At 40.1% G+C, this 20,998-nt stretch overlaps 2 protein-coding genes across 3 annotated transcripts; both read right to left on the bottom strand.

Moving 5' to 3' along the window:
• Positions 1–7,026: 7,026 nt before the first annotated feature.
• On the bottom strand, positions 7,027–10,369 carry aqp10a (aquaporin 10a). The gene is made up of 6 exons (XM_069139380.1): positions 10,286–10,369; positions 9,104–9,230; positions 8,606–8,743; positions 8,403–8,521; positions 8,083–8,300; positions 7,027–7,241 (listed from the first exon to the last, which is right to left on the bottom strand). Exons 1-6 carry the CDS (start codon positions 10,367–10,369, stop codon positions 7,031–7,033), a joined length of 897 nt encoding a protein of 298 aa, XP_068995481.1. The 3' UTR covers positions 7,027–7,030.
• A 1,482-nt stretch (positions 10,370–11,851) lies between these two features.
• Positions 11,852–20,973, bottom strand: LOC138194216 (serine-rich adhesin for platelets). Of its 2 annotated transcripts, none has more exons than XM_069142778.1 (7): positions 20,651–20,973; positions 15,748–18,623; positions 15,469–15,664; positions 14,734–14,832; positions 14,401–14,647; positions 14,185–14,301; positions 11,852–12,460 (listed from the first exon to the last, which is right to left on the bottom strand). In XM_069142778.1, exons 2-7 carry the CDS (start codon positions 18,267–18,269, stop codon positions 12,297–12,299), a joined length of 3,345 nt encoding a protein of 1,114 aa, XP_068998879.1. In that variant the 5' UTR covers positions 18,270–18,623; positions 20,651–20,973; the 3' UTR covers positions 11,852–12,296. The 2 variants fall into 2 exon arrangements, with proteins under 2 accessions (XP_068998879.1, XP_068998878.1); XM_069142777.1 differs by lacking the exon at positions 20,651–20,973 and adding an exon at positions 19,760–20,045.
• Positions 20,974–20,998: the final 25 nt, after the last annotated feature.

Below are 20,998 nucleotides of genomic sequence, written 5' to 3'. Positions count from 1 at the left end.
CAGTAGAAAACATTTATTTGTGCTCACAATGGAGAAGTGAAAATCAGTCAGGCATTAAAACCGCTGCATAACAGGGCACACGCACCAGGCCATCTCTGGTCTAATAGAGCCATAATGAGGAAATGACATTCAGCAGAGAGCTGCATCTGTCTCTGTGGCACACTGTCTGGGGACTGGTGGCGTGGGCCAGATGCACTGTCAGTCTCCTCCTATAGTGGATGAGAGGGAGTAATGGAGCAGCATTTTTTTTGCCTGCACAGCACACCAAAACATCTTCTCCTCTTGTCTCTTCCACCGCTCCCCTCATCTATTGTCTTCTCACTTTCCTTTATGCATGTGTCTCCTCTTCATTTATGCTGACCTGTTAATATTATACACCTCGCGGCTTTTACTCACTGTGTTTTATCTCAGCTAAGTACAAAAGCTGAAAGGCAGGATGACAGATGAGGCTGCAGAGGTGAGGCATTATACATCTTTGTATTGGCTCTAGTGCATACTACAAAATACAAAGAATATGGAGGGACTCGAGGCAGCGAGCATCCAATCAATACTCCTGAGAAGGAGCTGCTCTGCCTTTGGACCGATCAGCTTTCAGTTACAGTTTCAAGCCTTATCTCTTCCCCTGCCATACACACTTGCATGCTTTCTCCCCGCATGATACACTACTTATTTATCCATCTAATAGACTTTAGACAATGAAAGTTGTTTGCCATGTTGTCACACCTCTCTTCAGTCTTTCAGGTGTCACATCCCTCCCTCTCTCCACTCTCGATCTGTGGCTGGCATCTTGTAAAACCCCAAAGACCTCCAGTGCTCTTATGGAATGATGTGTGGCAGCTGGGCAAATGAGAAACACCAGGGACACGCTGAGTATCTGAGCACCTTGCTTGGCCTCTGGGCCGAATTCCTTTCATCTCTCTCACTGGAGTCTGGCTGACGTTTTAGAGGATTTGGAGTGCCAAAAATCCATAATAAAAATATGTTGCTTTGAACTTGAACACCACCTGCAAAGTGCCTCTCACCTTATAAAGAAAAACATGCATAGTGCACATAAAACTCACGTTTTATCAGTGTTAGCAGATCTTATTGGTGACCGTTTGTTAATCTCCTCAAACACTAAAAGCTGATATACAGGAGGATAACACTAAACTTGTTAAGTCATTAAGGTCACTGCACTGAAGGCAGGTCATTCCCTTCTTGAGAATAAAAATAAATGTATAGATGGATAGATGGATAGATAAGTTAATGTATATAACCCTAGTTAATAAAGTAACTACCTAACCTAACCTAACCTAACCTAACCTAACCTAACCTAACCTAACCTAACCTAACCTAACCTCTTGTGGGATGTATTTAGGAGAATGGCTATATGACATCATGGTACCATACAAGTGCCGCTTTAGCTTGGTAAATGCTGTGGAGTACATTTTACAGGTGTGTTAAATATCCCATATTTATGTAAAATGTTTTGGTACATCTGCATACCATAATACAACTACAAGACTGCTGTAAGCCACTTTGGTTATTTTCATAAGGAAGCACAGAACGCCAAACTGAACCATCAAATGATGAGAAAATAACTCTAACAAAGGTATGTCCTCATGTAATTGACCTGCACTTAGGACAGGCTGTAAATTTCTTGAGGAGAAATTAAATAACTAAATTTCCAGCCTAGATTTAATGTATTTCCTGGGAGGATGTCTTGTTTTGAAATTATATTTTCAAAACAAGAGTTGTTCTCAGTGTGTCCCTGTGTAACTTATCTATTCAGAGAACAGCATTTTACAGGGTCATCTCTGATGTAACATGGTCAACTCTAATTATACTAAATCTAAATCCTGTAAACATGAGCCACTAAATCAGACTATTATTATTAATATGATAAGACTACAAGAACTCAACCAGTATGCACTTGATGAAGACAAGCTTATTGTCTGCTGAGGAGTAATTAAATTACCGTATAATCTTCTTCTACATATTACCAAAACAAATACTAATATAGTTTTGTAGGAGCTGCAAGAGATCATATTCAAATGAACAACAAGATTACTGTAGATCAGCGCGGTGATGTTCATAAGGTGATTTATAACAAAAAGTAGACTAACAAACTTTAGCTATCATGTAATTGAGCTGCTCTGAAAGAAGGTTTTACATTTTATAAGAATAAGTTCAATTTATAGATATGCTGATGTCTCTGCTACAGTAATAGAAAATAAAATGTTGTCTTTTATTTTGATTATTATTGCTAATTTTAATAATTTCCCATGTCTGGCGTGGTCTGCTTCACATAGGCTCTACACATTTAACTCATAATCATATATATATTATAATAATAAATTGGGTAAATTTAGGGGAGTTATTACTTCCCTGTGGTTAATATATACACATTTTTGTGATATCTAAATGAGATCACATTGAATTGAACATTGTAGTTTACCTGATTTGCACGAGAGAAAAGAACAACAGAGTAAAAATCCTAAACAAGTTAAGCCACGATATTCTGAAGGCAGTCTGTACATTTCGTAAGTAATAATGTAATTATAAACCATAAAAGTCCATAGTCTGCTTTAACATCCATTGCGGTAAATGCTGTAACTGTACCATTTATATCTGAAGTCGCCACAGTGACCTCAGTAACTTTCCCTGAGTTTGTAAAATGTTATAACTAATATCAAACTTCTTTACGACCGAGGTGGGAGGTTTAAAAAACCCTGAAACGATCTGTAGCATATATACTGTAGGAAGTGAGCAGCTTTAAAGTAAATCACATTGGTGCAGTAATAAGAGCTGAACACCTCACAATGAAAACCGAGACACACGTCAATATTTCCAGCTGATAAAGTAAGACTGAAGCAGTACATCGGCTGGCTACACATGATGTGGAGGGCGCAGCAGCAACCACCGCTCCTACCTTTTCTAGTTGGCGTTATAAATAGGTTTATGGTGGAGGCATCCTCGCTGCTCCTCTAGCCGAGGTCATTGTGAGGTTTTCGGGCTTGAATTGGAGGCGACGCTGGCCACGGGATGATGTGAGGCCGCTGAGGTGGGAGGGTGAGACAGGCACCAGGGACGCGCTGCAAACACCGTGTAGAGGTGAGGGAGGGTTTGGCTTCGACTACAGGGGGAGGAGGAGGAGGAGGGGTTGCACCTCCATCACCTTCTCCACCTCCATCTGAACTTCCTGCACTCAGGAAGCACATTTGCTGAGAATCTAACATTGTGGTCAGCACAGTGGTGTTTAATGCGTGTTTGCTTGGAAAACGCAACTTCTAAAACATTAGTCTGAGGCTGATTTAAACCTGTGGTGAAATGTTTGTGCATCCAACACTTTATATTGTAATATTCTTCGCTGTTAAAACAGCCTGAATACAACCCTTGCCATGATCGTTAGCAGTTTTTTTTTTTTTTTTCGTTTGTGTCACACCGCCCTCTACTGCTCTGTCAGCATTATCTCCTCCAACATCTGTTCACTGTTCAAGGCTGAAACACCAACACCATGAAAAAAATAAAAAAATAAAAAAAAATATGTATATGTATATATATATATTTAACCATACTGTATATAAAATGTTGATGTCTATCCATTTTAGAAATACAAACAATATACAATGCAATTTACAGGTTAGGCCTTGAGGATTCTAAGGATTAAACAAATATATTTTTGTTTTAATGCAGCTTTCCAAATTACCACATTAAGTAATTGCAGTAGAATAGAGGAAGCTTATGTTTCACAGTAAATGGTCTTATGCAGTGCCAGCTTACTACCACAGTCTGCTGACCTGTATGATTATGAGAGAGATGCAAAGTGTTGTAAACGTGAGTTAATTCAGCTGCTGTTACTTCATCTGTCTGAGAATCATCTTTGAGTTTCAGTGGGAATGTCGTTGTTGAGGCTGTATTTCTAGATTTTAGATGCAGTGTTTGAAAAGATGTGGCAATCACAATGTGGGACATTATTCCAATATGTGGGACACGGGACAAGGGATGAAAATGCTCTGAATTCCCAGATAAAGAGGGACACCTGTTCACCAGATGGTAATAATTTAACTTATTCCACAGATTAAATGTTGGAGAACAAAGATTAGTCTTGTATATAGGATAGGTTTGACACTCACTATACAAAATGATGTTAAGTATGACATTGGCTGTTTTCAAGTTGTTAAAAGTGAAAAGTTTCTCTGTGCTCTTCTAAGGTACCTGCAAGCAGGATTTGTGACTTCAAGGGTCCTGGTCCAACAGGAAACCTACAGCAGTGTGACAAAATTTGAAACCTGCATTGCACATGATTTGAGAAAGAACTTTCAGTGATTTATGAGGCATCTTGTACCCATGAGTTAAACTTTTGAAGTTGAAAAATATTTGGATATTCATAGATTCTGGATTTTTAAGCAAGGTGTAATTATAAAAACTAAATGAACCAGGTAATTTGTCTGGAGGGGATCTTTAAACACAGAAACGTATACTTCATTGACATCTACAATTATAATGGAGCTCTATGAAATTACATATGTGTGCATTATTCCCCCCTCCCGCCCCCTGTCCTGTAGATCAGGGAGGTAAAGTTGTTTAAAATCAGGCAGAGAGACCCATCAGTACTAACAAACAGAAGTTCAGAGAGAAATCAGATGGAAAATAAGCTTATTTTGCTGTGTTATCTAGTGCAGTCTTACCTGACGACCGCTGCTGCTCCAGTAGTGGAACAGCCGAAACTAAATTGTTAGTTTGATTGCTTGTAGCCACCATGTTGACATCTCCTTATGATATTGTTGTGGAGCAGAGAAGTACAGGCTCGCGTTCTTCCGTCAATAAGCTCACTGTACATGTAATGCACCGACTTTCATAGTGATTAAACATCGGCAGAGTAGTGTTATCTCAAATCAAACACGGCCGTGTTGCGCTTACCAGAAATGTCAACCGCGACATTTGAACGCATCACCCGCCTAAAACATCGGCCAACTGTGTTTGGTTGTTTGACTTAAAAATAAACAACATTTTCGTACCCTGTTCCACACACAATAAACGTATCAGTGGCTTCTATCCAGCAGCGGTTGTTGTTACTGTAAAACAAACGCTGGTGTTGCCACAACTTAAAGGTTTAGTGCAGCATTTTCCAGAAACTGCAGTTTCCTCTGCCGCTAATTTCAACAGTTTGAAAATAGGTTGGTGGTCCCTTCTCTTCCGCCTCGTCGCCATGGCGACCTTCAACAGATAAGCGCGTCTGGGAATTTTTGGCTTTCAGTCCGTCCCCGCCCCCTTTTGGGAGGAAACGAACGACTCGCGCCAAGGAGCTCAATGTAAAATAGTACAAAACCAATCCGCTTTATACCACCGGATCAAAATTACGTTAAAAGTGACAACACGGCACTATGTCTAGGGACAGTATTGCCACTCTGCCTGCCATTGAACACACTGGATAGATTAAAAAAAAAAAAAAAAAAAAGTTTAATTTGATCCCTCCTTGGTCAGGTCACTTAAGTCTTCCCTTGTAGAGTGGTGCCATAAAGCCCTTCTATCAGGATCATTTATATGACATGACAGGGGAAAAAAAAAAAAAAATCTGAGATAAGTGTTTTTCACATCATTGTTGGTGCAACTAACTACACAGCCACTCTTTGGCATATCGTTATTATTTAAACCGGTTAGTCTGAAGCAGAAGTTTGGAGAAAATTCTCAACTTCCTCCGATTCTCCGTTGCTGTCAATGCAGTATCCAGGTATGTTTTCTCCCAGAAATGGACACAAATGGCGGTCTGATCTATTGCCAGAAATGTTTAAATGTTTGAATATTTAAACGTATGAATATTATGAGTACCTTGCAACAACCTACTGCACAAGCTCTTAGTGCACTTATTGTACTTGCTATTTTGAGTGCATATGTGTGCTCAAAATTGTATGGAAACATGCAGCGCACTGAGTAGCCAGATGGTGCAATGGGGTGCAAAAATATGTTCATATTGAGGTAATACAACCAAACAAAGCCATCATATGTTGGCCAGTGATGCATTTAAATGTTACGGTCATTTCCAGTAAGTGCACAACAGCAGTGTGTGGTTTCAGACAACAATGCCCTGACAAAATTCATGCCCTATACAAGTGAACTAACATGAAGGCTACTAAATAGAAGTGTACTGACACATAACACATAGTCTTACGATTAACCCATAAAGCCCCCAGATCTTTTTTTTAAATTTCAACCTGAAAAAAAACACCAATTTTTTTTCATTAAAAATGAACAACCTTGCAACTCTGTGGATTTGAGACACTTTGGACAATTTTAAAATGCAAGAAGTGTCGTCATATCCCGATCACCAGGTCAGAGTGAGACTTGAAAACCTGCTCAAAGACTTGACAATTCTAATTATCTTTATCAAAAGTGTAAATTAGAGCAAGTAAGAGCCTGACAATAAGTCTGTGGTTGAACCTGGGTCTGGTTTCAGTATACAGGGACCTCCAAAGTGCATATAGATTAATGCCACATATAGTTTGTGACCATGTCAATGTCACAGGGCAGAAATTTAATACAGCGTCACCTTTTTGAACATGCTTTAAGGTTCAAACACGTTATTACTCTACTTGTCATCAACCTGTTTCACAATCTTCTTTTAAGTGTATTCCAGATGGACTCAAGAGACCGAAGCAATCTAAAACACTGATGAAACGACTGACAATCTTGATGTAGATGCAGATGTTGGAGAGCAGAGTTTTCTAAAGAGGGTCCCCGATTTAACCCTCTTCTCCTTACAGAACAAGCCCTAACAGGCTTATGACAGCACATTCAAATACTACCAGCATGAGACAAGGAAGTGGGCCCTCTCCCCGGAACCAGTGTGTGTAAAATATAAAAAAAAAACACAACAAAGTAGCATATGAAAGAAATACATGCATATAAAAATAATTATTTTCTTTCCACAAATAACCAAAAGTCAAGGAATTTTCTTTTTACAAAACTGAAAATGTGTAGATTGAAATGACACAATGTAAGTACATTAAAACAAGCAGCCTTTTGGGACACATTTTCATTACAGTAACATTTAGAAATGTGTAGTCTTTAACTCGTCTCCTTTTTTCCTTGTGGGTGCTGGCTGCTTGATTTTGTCACTGATGGTGACGAGAGTGGGGGGGGTCTCAGTGGAGTCTGAGTCAGGCAGCTGCCAGTCGATGAAGACCAAATACATCAAAGAACCTATAATACCTCCGATAGGTGGAGCCACCAGGGGGACCCAGAACCAGTAGTTGTAACACCTGGAGAACAAACCCCCAAATGAATGGGACAAAAAGGTTCAAGTATACAGTGCAGGTTTGTTGGTCAACATCTCATTAAAATGGCTTGTACTAATATTTTTGTATTTTCTATATTTATATATACCATAACATGGATTTTTCCACAGTGACAAAACAAAAGAAAATTATTAGACACTGCTTTTAAGCATTTTTTTTTTTAGCTAAAAGTTTTAATTTCAGGTTTAACAACTCACATCCAGAGAAAACAAGGTCTAGTGATCCCTTTTGTGTAGCTACCAAACAAAATTTAACATAAAGTTACCAAGCAGTTGATAAAAATGGACAAATATCAAGCAGTGGAGCCCCAACCAGAGGTAGAAGGCGTAAAGGAAACACTACAGGATAAGATGCTTTTTTTTTTAACACATCCGTTTCGGCTTTACACTGAGATATTATGTCAAGGCTGAGTGTCCCTGTGATGCGAGATAAGATCTACGGTGAGTATTTTTGGAGAAGTCAAAGGATCATAAGATCATATGCAGCCACAGGTTGAACCAGCAGCAGATCTTAATCAGATGTTCTGCATGTAACAAGCTGACACTTCATGTTTTGTTGAGCACTCAGAAAACTGTTCTGATAACCTCTGACATATGTGATTTTCTGAGAGACACAAGGTTAAAAACATACAACAATGGAAAACAAATTTTATTTAATGATGTCATGACAACAGTTTGAATGAATTGTGCAGCTTTTAAGGCCAGCCTCAAAATATTTACAGAAATATCCATTCTTATGTTACCTGACTAGAAAATTGTGTTTGATGCTGTGCATGTGCACTATATATGTCAGATAATATACTTACGTGAAGACCTCTGTGCCCCAGCCTGCTGTTAGCGTAAAAAGGCGAGGCCCCAGGTCCCGAGCAGGATTTATTGCAGCACCACAGTTAGCTGACATTGACATGGAGATCCCAAGGAGGACCACTGCCACTATAGCAGGAATGAGTTCAGAGGGAGCGGGGGTGTTCCTCTTTTCATCCAAACACAGGGTGCACAACATCAGCATGCCAGTGCCCACTACCTAATGAAATGCAAATTTATAAACTTAATCACGAGTTCAGTACAGAAACATCTGCAAAAGTACTGATCTGAATGAAGACACATCCCACATCATCCTGCTCACCTGGTCAAGGAAACTTCTGCCCAAAGTCAAGTATTCTGAGGGATATGTGGCAAATATAGATGCTGTCTCATTTTGACCGTATACAGTCAAAACGCCTCCGCTGAACTCCATTATGGCATCTTGATAGATACAGAGGTAATGTCAAACAAACAAACAGTATGCATGTTGATGATATAATTACCTGAGATGATAGAAAAACAAACCATAGTAGACCAGATAGACGAGTGCCGATGCCACATAAGCCCCCAGCAGCTGGGCGAGGCAGTAGGGCACCAGTTTTCCCCAGGTCACCTTCCCCAAAACACATAAACTCAGAGTCACCGCTGGGTTCAGATGGGAACCTACAGAGAAACAGAGAGGGAGAAGAATAAAGGAAGGAGAAAGTTAAAAGTGATGATTGTGAGATAGATTGGAAGGTAAGGAAATCTGAGATTAGTTGGAGCCATACCTCCGTAGATTACAGTTGTACAGTTGTAATCTACCTGGACTACAGTAATCTAGGTAAATATTGGTCAGAGGAAACACCTTGAAAAGTTGGAAGTGCTAATATCGGTGAATAACTGCAGTAAAACTCCCAATTCAGTGTGAGGCAGCTGACTGAAAGGTGCTGTTGGATTTTTGTTGTTGTTGTTCATCTGTCAGTGTTGGTTGAGAGTGTAACATCATGTTAAATTAAAAGATCACAGATCATTCATTTTTACCTGTGATGCCTTTGGTGAGGTACATGGCTGACATCACGCCCACAGAGAAGGCCATATTGACTGACAGAAACTGGCCTTTCTGGTCTCTGCTGGTTTTTACCTGTGCTGCTGCAGACAACCCAAAAAACTTCATGGCAAAGAAAGGGGACAGAGCAAGATAAGGTGGAAGGAGATGTCAGGACATGTGAGTAAATTGACATGTAATTAATTAAATCCTGTCATAAACATGGACTTTGTAATCAAACTGTCTATGTCTTACATAATTTACCATGTAACCAACAATATGGCTGTGATCTCCCCACAGATACAAGTAAACACAATCATAAAAAAAAACTTTATGGGCCTATGAATTAATAATTAACATTGTTGTATTGTGCATTTATTACAAGTCAATGCAACATTAATATGGAATCAGAACAATTACTGTAAAAAAGAGGGTTTGCATTTGGATGAAAAAATTGCCAGTAAAATTAGGACATGTAGAATAATTAATTGTGTAAACTGAAATGGATCTTGCTGATTAATTCATTTTATGGGTTATGAAAATATATGAACATAACTTTACATCTTTTTTGATGCCCTAATCTTGTTTATTCATCCATTTATGTTTTGTATAGATCTGACTTTCTCTCTAAGCAAAAACAAACAGTGAACTGCTGTAAAATGACTAAATGAAAACAGGAACAGAAAAATATGAATATTCTGTTAAGTGAATAGTCGTAGGAACATTTTGTAAATTGACACATCACCAGGATTCATGATAGTGGTATTAAAATTTTCAGTTTGCTATTTTTTTTAAAGAACAGCCTCCACATGTCTTAAACCTCAATTTCTTTGTCATATGTAAAATACATTTTCGATCAGAGTCCTAAACATTCGTTCACACAATGTTTGCATTTTGCTTAATTTATGTAAACAATTATATTCATGATATTTCAAACTTTGGCACTGCTTGCAGTGACAGTAGGAATTCTAATGTGTCTTTTTCACTTTTCAAGAGGTTTTTTTTTTAAATCGATAAAATTATTTTTAAACATAAGGCCTGAATTCACAACCTATATTGTTCATGTTTCATGAGCTCATGAAAAAAATATCATCAATTAATAAAACACAAATAAGTAGACCGATTTAACAAAAATAAAAAATAAGGCAATACAAGTAATATAATAAAAAGTCACTTACCAGAAAGATGAAAGTTCCCAAGAACTCAGCCATACACTCTCGCACCAGAGCATTCTTCACTCTCAGTATACGTAGCTTCAACATGGATAGAATACAATGAAATCAATCTTATCATCTCACTCTGGATTCTGCCTGTTTGTCTGTCTATCTGTCCAGGAGCTGATGTGATGTCTTAGGAGGTGACAGTACTGATGTGCAGTGTATCCCACCTTTCCACCGCTCTGCCTCGTCTTTCTCTACAGCCGGACAAACACTACTTCTTATTTATTAGGTTGTAACACCTCGGGATTGGCTGGTGAGCGTAATGTCCCTCAGCTGTTAGAGGGTGCTTACATGAACAGATGCCATAAACAGTAAGATTATGTTTTTGACTGCAACGGCCGAGGGTAATAAGTTGCAGAATAAATTTACAATATGAACCTATTAACTACTTTCAGGAAATTAGTTAAAGATGTTTATGACAAATAAGTATCTGTGCATATTTGTGCCTTTATGTTTTTCATTGCCATCAATCTGGGCAAGGTGCTACACACCGTCAATGTGTGAGACAGCTACAAGTCTCTCTAACATACTATATAAATAGAAATACACCTGTTGGAGATTTGCCTTATGACTGCCCTCATCACAGTACATGCATATCAAATAACTGCTGTATAATTGACTGACAATGGCATAATTATCAGTCCAAATAAAAAAAGTATTCTATTCTCCCTAAATAAACAATATGCCTTAATACTTTGCATATAACCCACATAAATTATGAAATATAAACATAATACAGCCTGGACATACTTTAACACGTACACGTTGTACATTTACATGAAGCTCAAGCTAATTTCAAAGTGTGTGTACAAGTGATAAGGCTGAGTTTGACTAAGTTATCAGCATAAGTGGGAGGAATTCCCATTAATGTCATAATATATCCTTACATTTCTCGATACAAGTCTTTATCAGTCTTCATCAGATTAGACTTAGATTTTGCTACGAACAACTGTATGTAAAGAAAGTTTTATTCCTGATGCAACAATCCCCGCTCATTATTAGGAATCTGCAGGTTGCATAAGGCCTCTCGCTGAACTCTGGACTCCTAAAGAATTATGTAACACAAATAATTGCTAACCTGTGTTATTGCTGAGAATTTTCAGAGAGGAAAATGACCGTGGCATAAAAATAAATTGACATCAGATAAAGCACATACATTCAGTTTGACAGGCCAAGTCGGTACTGCATTAGCATTTTAATTTGTGTTATTTTTTACCACTATTTCATCTGAAGAAATAAACTGCTTGACTATATTTAGAGGTTGGGGAACTGATGATTATTTCTTCACATCATAAACCTTGAAGCTTTTATAGTCACCTTAGTGTGTGAGGACTGTAATGGCCACACATTTTATCTTATCATTTTTAAGCTGTATCATTATTAAGTAATAGTCTATACATAAAAGGGACAATACCTTTAACCTACTTCATAGTTTTATCCATTTGTTCTTTTCTATGAACTGATAAAAAAAAGACATGATGCCACTCTGCCCCCCCTCTGCTTCGTGCAAGAATAACAAACATCAATTTGTTAGCATTTATTAAAAAGCAATATAAACTCTAAATGCAGGTAGCATCTATTCACAATATATTACAAGTGTTTTAATTTACAAGCACCAATTTACAAGTTTTTAACTGACCATATCTGTTATAAATGTTGACTGAATTGACAAATGTATGAGCCATCAGTGCACATTAATTATGGCCGACACGAAAACATCCCAGGCCTCGAGGTAGATGTAATCATGTAAAAAACCCTTTGACCTCATTATTCCTTTTCTTTTAAGGAGTTGTTTTAGTGACAATACATAAACTAATTGTTTTCATGACATTAGGGCCCAATAGTTCACTCATTTTATGTTACATTTTTTGCCACCGGAGGCAATGCTGTCTCTCATGGATGGCATTTAGTTTCTGGTTTGCCAGCATTCCCCGAACTGTACGCCAGAAGTAAAGCACCTCTATAATGCTCATGTTTCCAGATGTTTCAGAGGGCGCCGCAGCACCACGTCCACAGGTCCAGGGGGAAGTCTTCTGATCAAAGTCCAGGCCTCCAGGCGTCTCATCCCCACCACGTTTATGCCCTGAATTTCTAGAACCTCATCACCAGGACATACCTTGTCAACAGGTCCTCCTGAGGGGAAACAAGAGAAAAGTAAAAACATTTAGTCAATATCTGTACAAGTCTGTGTTTGTTGAGAAGATGTAATGAACGGTCACAGTGAATATATCAGAATGAAATCTTAGTTCTCACAGGGCTGCTAATTGTTCCTATAAGAGCAAAACGTATGCTCTCTTCTCTGTTTATTTATAAAGAATTGCTGAACCACCACAGCCAAGAATGTTTCTTGAAAAATCAAACAAGTCTACTTTCTCTCATTGGCAGTAAAATATCAATAAATCTAATCATATTGTATTTTCACCTGATTTAGGGATAGGTTATGATGATACATCAAGTGAGATCATATAAATCTGCTAATTATCAGAGATTTTGTTATTCTTTTATATCATGGTACTGCTGCGCTGCAGGCTTTAGTACCTTGTACCGATTACTGAGTATTTCCATATAACTCTACTTGTAAGTGGCAAATCTTCTACTTCAAGCTATGCTTTGATGTCTATTAACCCAGGAGTGACCAGGCTGTCATGCTTCGGTTCTGTTTCATGTTACATCACATTGCTGAGCGTTGTGTTGAGTAAAGAAGTTATTCCTTTAGTTGCAGAACGACAATCCCTTTTCTTACTGTTTCCACAGTGCATAAATGTACAGCGTCCAGTTTCAAGCGATACACATTACACGCACAGCTTACAACACAACAAATAAACTTGAGCGTCACAGCGTTCAATAACTCTTTACCACTCCCGGGGTCAAACAACTGTGACCTTCCTATCTGTTTACCGGAGTTCTACAGCGACACCTAATGTACAAACAGTGAATTACAACTACATTCTGGTTACTCCATCAATGTATTTGGTCCCTGCACTACTATGTTTCCACGCCACCACCTTTCAGAGGGAAATATTGGACTTTTTACTCCACTACATTTATCTAACCACTATACTTAACGTAATTTTTTTTAAATTTTAAATACAAATAGTCTGTTGCATATGGTGCACTGGTATAGATGAAACATCCCAGCAGTGTATAAAATAGTTAATTCGTTTCACCCTGACCAACTACAATATTAAACTACTTATATAATAAAACACAAATAACAATAATAAAATTACATATCTATTAACATAGCTCTGTAGGAAATAGATATGGGCCATGAGTACTTTTAGTTTTAATACTTTGAAATACATACTTCTATATTTTTTCTCAAGTAAATAATTGGATGAAAGGAGCATTTTTATAGTGTGGTATTCCTACTTTTACTTAGGTTACTGTTACTTCTTTCACCCATGGCAATGTTGCAAATCCAGAAGAATGACAACATAATGTCAGTATTACATTTTTGCATCAGTGTGTGTTCATGTCCCCCTGTTTGAGGAAAGACAATGACCATAAACCTTTAACAATCACTCCCCTTTTTATTAAGAAAGACTAAACAGCAGTTTTCTTTCTCTTTTTGTAAGTATGCCAGAAAATGTAAAAAACTATGGTCTACACACTCATATCATAAAAGAAGGATTTGTTGCAGCTGTTGGTGCCATGGTGTCTTAAAATAGTTTACACCATCTAAATTGTAAGGGTTTGCATTTGCAAACCATGACTAATATGATTCAGAATGAGCAGCTGGCATTTAAAATATGGCAGCAGACTTTCTATTTGGCATGTATTTGTGATGGTGAGTGTTTAGGTTTTAAATCTCAGCATTTCTCTGAACCACTGGAACACAGGGTTTCACTTCTCACCCTGGAAAATCTTCTGTATGCAGAGTGGGCTGTTCCCCAAACTAGAGCCCACACCTCCCTGCAGACTGAAGCCCAGATCCCTGCTGTTCTTCTGCAGTTGCAAGCACACACGATGACCTAAGAAGAGTCGAAAAACACAGATACAGTACCGCACTTTGAACTGCTGCATTTCAGACTCAAGTCTTTCCAGATCTCTGGTAAAGCCTGAGCTCTCACCTGTCTCGTACTGAGTCTGTGTTGGTCCCTTATCATTTCCCTTTGCACTTTTCTTTGAGACATCCCTGACATCACCTCTCCTCAGGACCACCACTCCCATGTCCCGAGTCTTTGCCCTCCTTAGGACCCTCAGGGCCTCCCAGTGGGCGCTCCCACACAGTGCAATGCCGTTGATTGACAAAACCTTGTCCCCCTCTCTTATGGAGCCCTCTTGTGCAGCAACACCAGAGTGAAACACCTTGTGAACCTGATGGGAAGACATTGAAAACAAATTAATAGATGGAATATATTTAAATATTTGTCAAACTGCTGAAGAAAAGAATATTTTCTCACAGTGACAGGCTTGTTTTGGTCCACGCCTCCTGCCATACTGAAGCCCAGTCCTACTCCCACCTCCTTATGGAGAACCACCACTTGAACATCATCATAGTCCTGCAAGAGAGATAAAATTAGAAAAAAAAGACATAGTTACCATCTCCATGTAATTTTAATGCACAACTGAAAGCAGAAAAATATTGAAATGCATGTCCTCATCGCATTGAATAAATGTTAGCATAATTTGAACATTTACCTAAACAGGATGACCTCTGTATATTTCATTAGGTCTTATTGGTGCCTTTTTTAGTTATACTGTATGTATAAACTTGTGTTTACTTGGAGACACACCTCAGACCATCAGGTAGAGCACGCTTCATGGAACATATAGGTTTATATTTGGTTTCATAAAGTGGAGACAATGGACAATTACTCCATCAGTCACTAGTGAACCTATGAACTGTATAATTCATTTGATCTGCAAATTAGTTTTGTAATGGGAAACATTACAAACTAATCCTAGTCAGCAGCAATAGCTATAGCAAAATCAATATTATATGTAATGTATTCTGGTGAAATCTTATCTAGATGCAAGTTAACACTTGGCAAAGAAAGGCCATAAAAATAACCATTGCAATTACAGAGTGAAAAAGATCAGCATAAATCAGCAACACAAAACTGACTTATTTCATGAGTGGTTACAAAACCACAATAAAACATGTAAAAAGGTGAGTAATACCCAGGTGTTTGTACCTGCAGGGTGTTGTCCCCTAGACTCCTGACATCGTCCAGCAGCCTGTCCAGCTCCTCAGCGGGCAGCACGGACACGTAGGACAGGGCTGACACATCTGAGCTCAGTGATGCAGACCGCCGGCCCATTGACTGCAACTCATCGTTGTCATTCTCTGATTCGTAGTCAGCTCCAGTAAAGTTACACAGCTCTGACAGACTACAAATGGCAAAACATCTGATCAGTTCCTTTAATGATTACCTTCATCAAACCAGAAATCTGATAACATAAACAGTCCCCACCTGACACAAAAGCTCCTGCGATCTGACTGGCTCATATTACTGGTGATGGTCACTGACGACTCTCCAGAGTCTGAATCATAGTTTGAATCTTCATCCTTCTGTGTGCTTTCATCATCATCCTCATAATCATCTCCATTATCCTTCCAGCACTTATAATCTGGGTTCAAACCAGCTACCCAAGCATTCAGGTCCAATACCCGTTTTTTCCCTGTCGGGTAAGCTGTTTTGACGTCTGGAGAGATGATATCTTGGAGGTTGCTGTGGGAGGAGGTGGCGAGAGGACGAGGGAGATGTGGAGAGTCTGGATCTTGAGCTTTGGCTGTTTGTGTAATGACAGAAGTGCTTTTGTTTTCACTGTCAGCAATGGGTGTGGCATTTTCCGACTGTGCGCTAGGTGAAATACTGAAAGGCGAGTGGTTCATGATGTTTGTTGGAGTCTTGTCATCATCACTAAGTGGTGAAGTAATGTCAGAGGAAGTCCTTTTCTGCACACCAGCTGAAGTGTCACAGGACAGTGGTGAAGAGGGAGTATTGTTAGCTGTCATATCACTCTGGCTTGCCTCCTCGGGGCTTGAGATTTTGTATAAATCTGTCTCATCTATGTGAAACATTCTGCTGCATCTTTTAGCTCCCCCATTTAAAGGGATTTCTGGTGTATTCTTGAGTCTGAAATATTTACCAAAATCATCATCAGAACAGTTATTTTCCCCCCCGTCTACCAAATCATTCCCTCCTGTCTCTTTCTTCATTGATCTTAGTCCAACCTCATCCAATGATAAAGACCTTCCTGACGCAAGCTTTTTTCCTGATCCAGCCACTTTGTCTTCGGTCCCCCCTCCATCTTTAAGTCCCTCCCACTTGTCTCTGAGTCCACCTATTTCTTTTGCTGAGCCGCTCTTCTTCACTCCATCATGGCCCCTGCTGAGTTGTGTTGGCACAGAAAAGGTCCGTCTCGGCATCAGGACTTGACCTGTTACCGTTCTCTGCGTCAGAGCCTCAAACTGATTGATCTTATTTCTCACGCTGGCTGCGGAGCGGACCGACAACATTTCAGGAAACTTTTTCCTCTCTGTTGTTTTCAATGTGGTTTTGTGAGAATTTGTCTCAAACACATCATCAACAGTACAACTCTTCAAATCAGTTTTTTCTTTGGGTCCATCATCTGTCTCTGTCTCTTTTTCCTGCTCTTTAATTCTTTCTCTCAACAGCCCATTTATTCCACCAGTTTCACTCTTTTCATCTCCATGATTTGCCTTGCTCTCATCTTGACTACTTTTCTCTTTGAATCCAGATGAATCTCTGAAAAGAACTGGTGTCTCTTCAAAGAAAGGCAGTGCAGCAGCAGTCATGCCTCCTGCAGCCCTAGCAGATCTAATCTGATCTGCTATAGTGGACCTACTCCTGGCTCTGTCCAGGGACCTCGTGCCTGTTTCCACAAACCCTCTCCCCCAGTTAATGCCACCTTCCTCTGAATACCTGTCCTGGATCTGTCCCTGCCATTGGCCTCCTGGTGATTTCTCTCTGTTTGTGCTTGTCCTAGGAAAAGTAGTCACAGAACTGGAAGTTTTGTCATCTTTATGTGACCATGTGAATAACATTCTGCTCTGCACTGAACTATTGTCCTCTCCTGATGAGAAATGCCTGGGGAAGGTTTCCCCTGCTGTCTTCTCAAATAACCTCTGCTGTGGTGAAATTAGGGAATCCGTTGAGTCCTCGGCTTTACCGAAACCAGCTGACCCATAGAGTTTCTCTATCCTCTCCAGTATGCTCCGTCCACCTTTGGGTCCAAACGAGGTAGCTGTCTCTGTGAACCTGGAGCCAGACCCTGACTCTGACCTCAACCTGGAAGGGAGAGAATTACCCCTACTGGCCCGGTCCAAGGTCTGGCTCATGTGACTTACTGGGCTCCTGTCTCGAAGTTTCCCTGCACCTGCAGAGTTATATGGTTGTCGTGAAGAAATCACCTTGCCCATCACTACGCCCTCAACTCCTGTCCATCTTTCTTCCAAAAGTCCAACTTGTTTACTGATGTCTCCCAGTCTTTTGGTTGAAATCCTGGACATGTAAGTTTTGCCTTGATCAGGGTTTCTGGACCCTGCTCTCCAATCTAAACTCTTACTTCTGCTTGACAGGTTGCTTCTCCTCCACTCTGTTCTTCCCCGGCTTTCAAATACATGGTTTTCACTTCTGTTAGTACCAAACTCTGGGGTTGATTTGTCTGCTGAGCCATTTTGGTTCAGCTGGGATGTCATCTTATAGCCTGATGCTTCCTTCTCCTCCCGCTGACCTTTAACACTACAAGTCCTGGCTTGAAATCCATTGACTGTTTCCTCCTCCTTGTTTGTAAAATTTGTGCGTGTCCCATGTCCCTCTCTTTTCTCCTCAGCAGTGTCCCTCCTTCTAACACCTTCCCTGCGAGTGAGACTGTACATAGGAGAGCTAGCTGAGCGCACGGTGAAGTGTCTCCCTGTCTTCTGCTTGTTGTACTCACTCACTGCACTAGGGAGCAAGGACAAGTCCATTGTCTGAGAGTAAACAAAGTTAATGAGCTCCTGTCAAATGCCAGATCCCAAAAAGAGAGTGGAAGCGTGAACTTGATATTTAAAGTGATACCCAGCAGATGTCTTTTAAACAGCACTCTGGAAGCAGTTCATCTAGATGCTTCAGTTTTGACTGTGTAGAAAACAAACAGTGGCACCATGACAGTCGTCTGATTCGATCCTTGCACAGAAAGAAATCATTCCAAAGTTTGATATTCCTGATTGGCCTCTGCTTTGTGGTCTGGAAGAGATGACTCCTCTGGCTCCTCTCCTTGATTTCTTGTTGTTTTGTCCCCAGGAGGCTTCAGCTCGACCTCAGTGAACAGCTTCCATTGCCTGCCAAACATAAAAATGTACAAATTTCCATCCTCAGAACGGATTGGGCTGGAATGTGGTGATATGTGGATTGTGGTTGCGCTGGCTACTCAAAACAGTCAAACAGAATCACAGAGTGGCAGAAGACAGGGAACACAATATGTTACAGTAAAGCATACAGTGGACAGTAAGTGGAGGAGATAGGAAAATGATAGGAAATTAAAAGGGGACTAGAAAAAAAGAGAAAACACTTCACTCACCCCAAATCCCTGCCAGTTGTGTCATTTTGCAACACCTTCCTGCCTTCCTAACATTCCCCTCACACTGACTCAATGACCCCATTCACTGAACAGCAGGACTCAGACAATGCTCTCTGTTCCACACATAAATCATAATGTTTGTTTACACAAGCAACATACTCATGGCTACCTGTCAGCATCAGCGAAACCAGAACTCAGTAACTGGAAAAACTCACTGAACAGCAATCCACTCAGCAGAAACAATCTTTTAAAAGTGCCACTATTAGTCTCTGTGCAGCACGTATCGGTCTTAGAGTCAAAGAAGGAAACTGTGAAAAAGATCAGATAAGACTGCCAAAGAGGAGGACAAACTTACATGGATTTACATACCATGTGCTGAGGGAATGATAGTTACTGATGGACAATGAATCATTAGGGATATCTGAGTATAAAGCCATAGAGAACAGGCATTGTCAATAAACCAGTGAAGCCACCTTTGATCATTTATCAAGGCAGAATGAAGAGCCAATCGTCTCTAATGGCATTAAACATGAACACTGTCAGCTGATTGATTTGCTGTACAAATAAAACAGGACAAGGGAGTTACAATAAGCACTGCCTGTGTGATTATATGAAGCTGTCCGCGGCATTTTATGAAGTCTACGTTACAGCGTCTGCGGTGGTGCTTCCCAGTGCAGGTGAGTCTTGAGTGTCAGTTTACAGAAACACCTGTTCTGCTCGTTCACAGAGACTCCCATCTGTGCAACCTGGGCAACACAACCGTACCCGCTTTAAAACAACCATTGGACAGAAAGAAAGACACACATGCACCAAGACATCAGGCAAAACGACAACATTTTACTCAATCAGGCTTTCGCAAATTAGCTTACGAATCAACTAACAGTGACAAACACTTACCTCCTCTAAGTGTGCATTGTCCTCCTTTGTGTTGACAAGGATTCATAGCTAGACAGTACTCTGTAATGACATCAGCTCCTAGCTCCTCTGTCTCGCTGTCTTCTTTCCATCAGCTTTGCATGATGGACTGTGTGCAGTGACGCAAACCTGCCACACTGGTTTATCCTCTCGTCTTCTCTCTTTTTCTACCTCTCTGTCTCTGTCTCTCTCCTCCCCCTCCCATTGTTGTTTGCTCCCTCTTTTCCTCTTCTCACAGGGTAGCATTCTTGACTACAGTTCAATGTGTCACCCACTAAATATCTCGACAGGGAATGTACACACACACGCGCGCACACACACACATTTACATACACACCCTGCAACATGTGACATCAGCACTTTGTAGCTGAAGGGAAAGGAGATATAGTTCAGGTAATTGTGTGAAATGGCACAAGAATGACATTTCCCAGCACAGGCTTATAATATCACCCCATGCACCTCAGGCAAAACCTGAGTCCAATCATCTGGCATGAGCAAGTATCAAAATACATAATAACAGAGCACCTTTAATTGGGACCAGAGACAACAAAGAGACATAAATACCAGCAGGGATGAATATTGTTAAAAGGGAACCTCTCGTGTGACAGAGCTCCGCTGCAAACGCATTTGCTGAGAATCTGTGGGTGCAGGGGGAAAGTATCTGAGATGGCCGATAGGTTTTACCCACATAGGGAACAATGAACAAATAGCTTTTGAATCACAGGTCAAACAGGATAAAGCAAACACACACACACACACATATATATATATATATATATATATATGTATAAAATGATCAAATCACAGGTCAAACAGGATAAAGCAAACACACACACACACACACACACACATATATACAAATACAGTACTTACAGTTTTGGTTGGCTTGCAGAGGCTCATCTTACTGCTGCTGTTATGCATGCACCTGCTCCTTCCTATGTCTACAGAGGAAACTGTGGTTATGCGTGCTGCAAAATAAAATAGGGGATGTCTTCATGTCTGCCTGTGCCTTTCAAAAGACACCGAGTTAGATACAGTAGGCTGTTCTTAGGCCAAGTTTTTGGGATGTTCCAATTAATGATTCGCCTTACAGACAGCTGGGGCTGCTAGGGCACGGTGCCTATCAGGACAGTGTGTGAGTATGGGGTAAATAGCTCCAGCGCGACTCCACAGACACCCACCCTTGTCCCTGACAGAAGAAAGGCGCCCAGTGTCTCTGCA

This window comes from Embiotoca jacksoni, unplaced genomic scaffold (genome assembly GCF_022577435.1).
Source record: "Embiotoca jacksoni isolate LCO1_2020_lvr unplaced genomic scaffold, fEmbJac1.0.p SCAF_11, whole genome shotgun sequence".
NCBI lineage: Eukaryota > Metazoa > Chordata > Actinopteri > Embiotocidae > Embiotoca > Embiotoca jacksoni.
The sequence above is the reverse complement of the archived record's forward strand: the minus strand, read 5'-3'. Positions and strand labels throughout refer to the sequence as shown.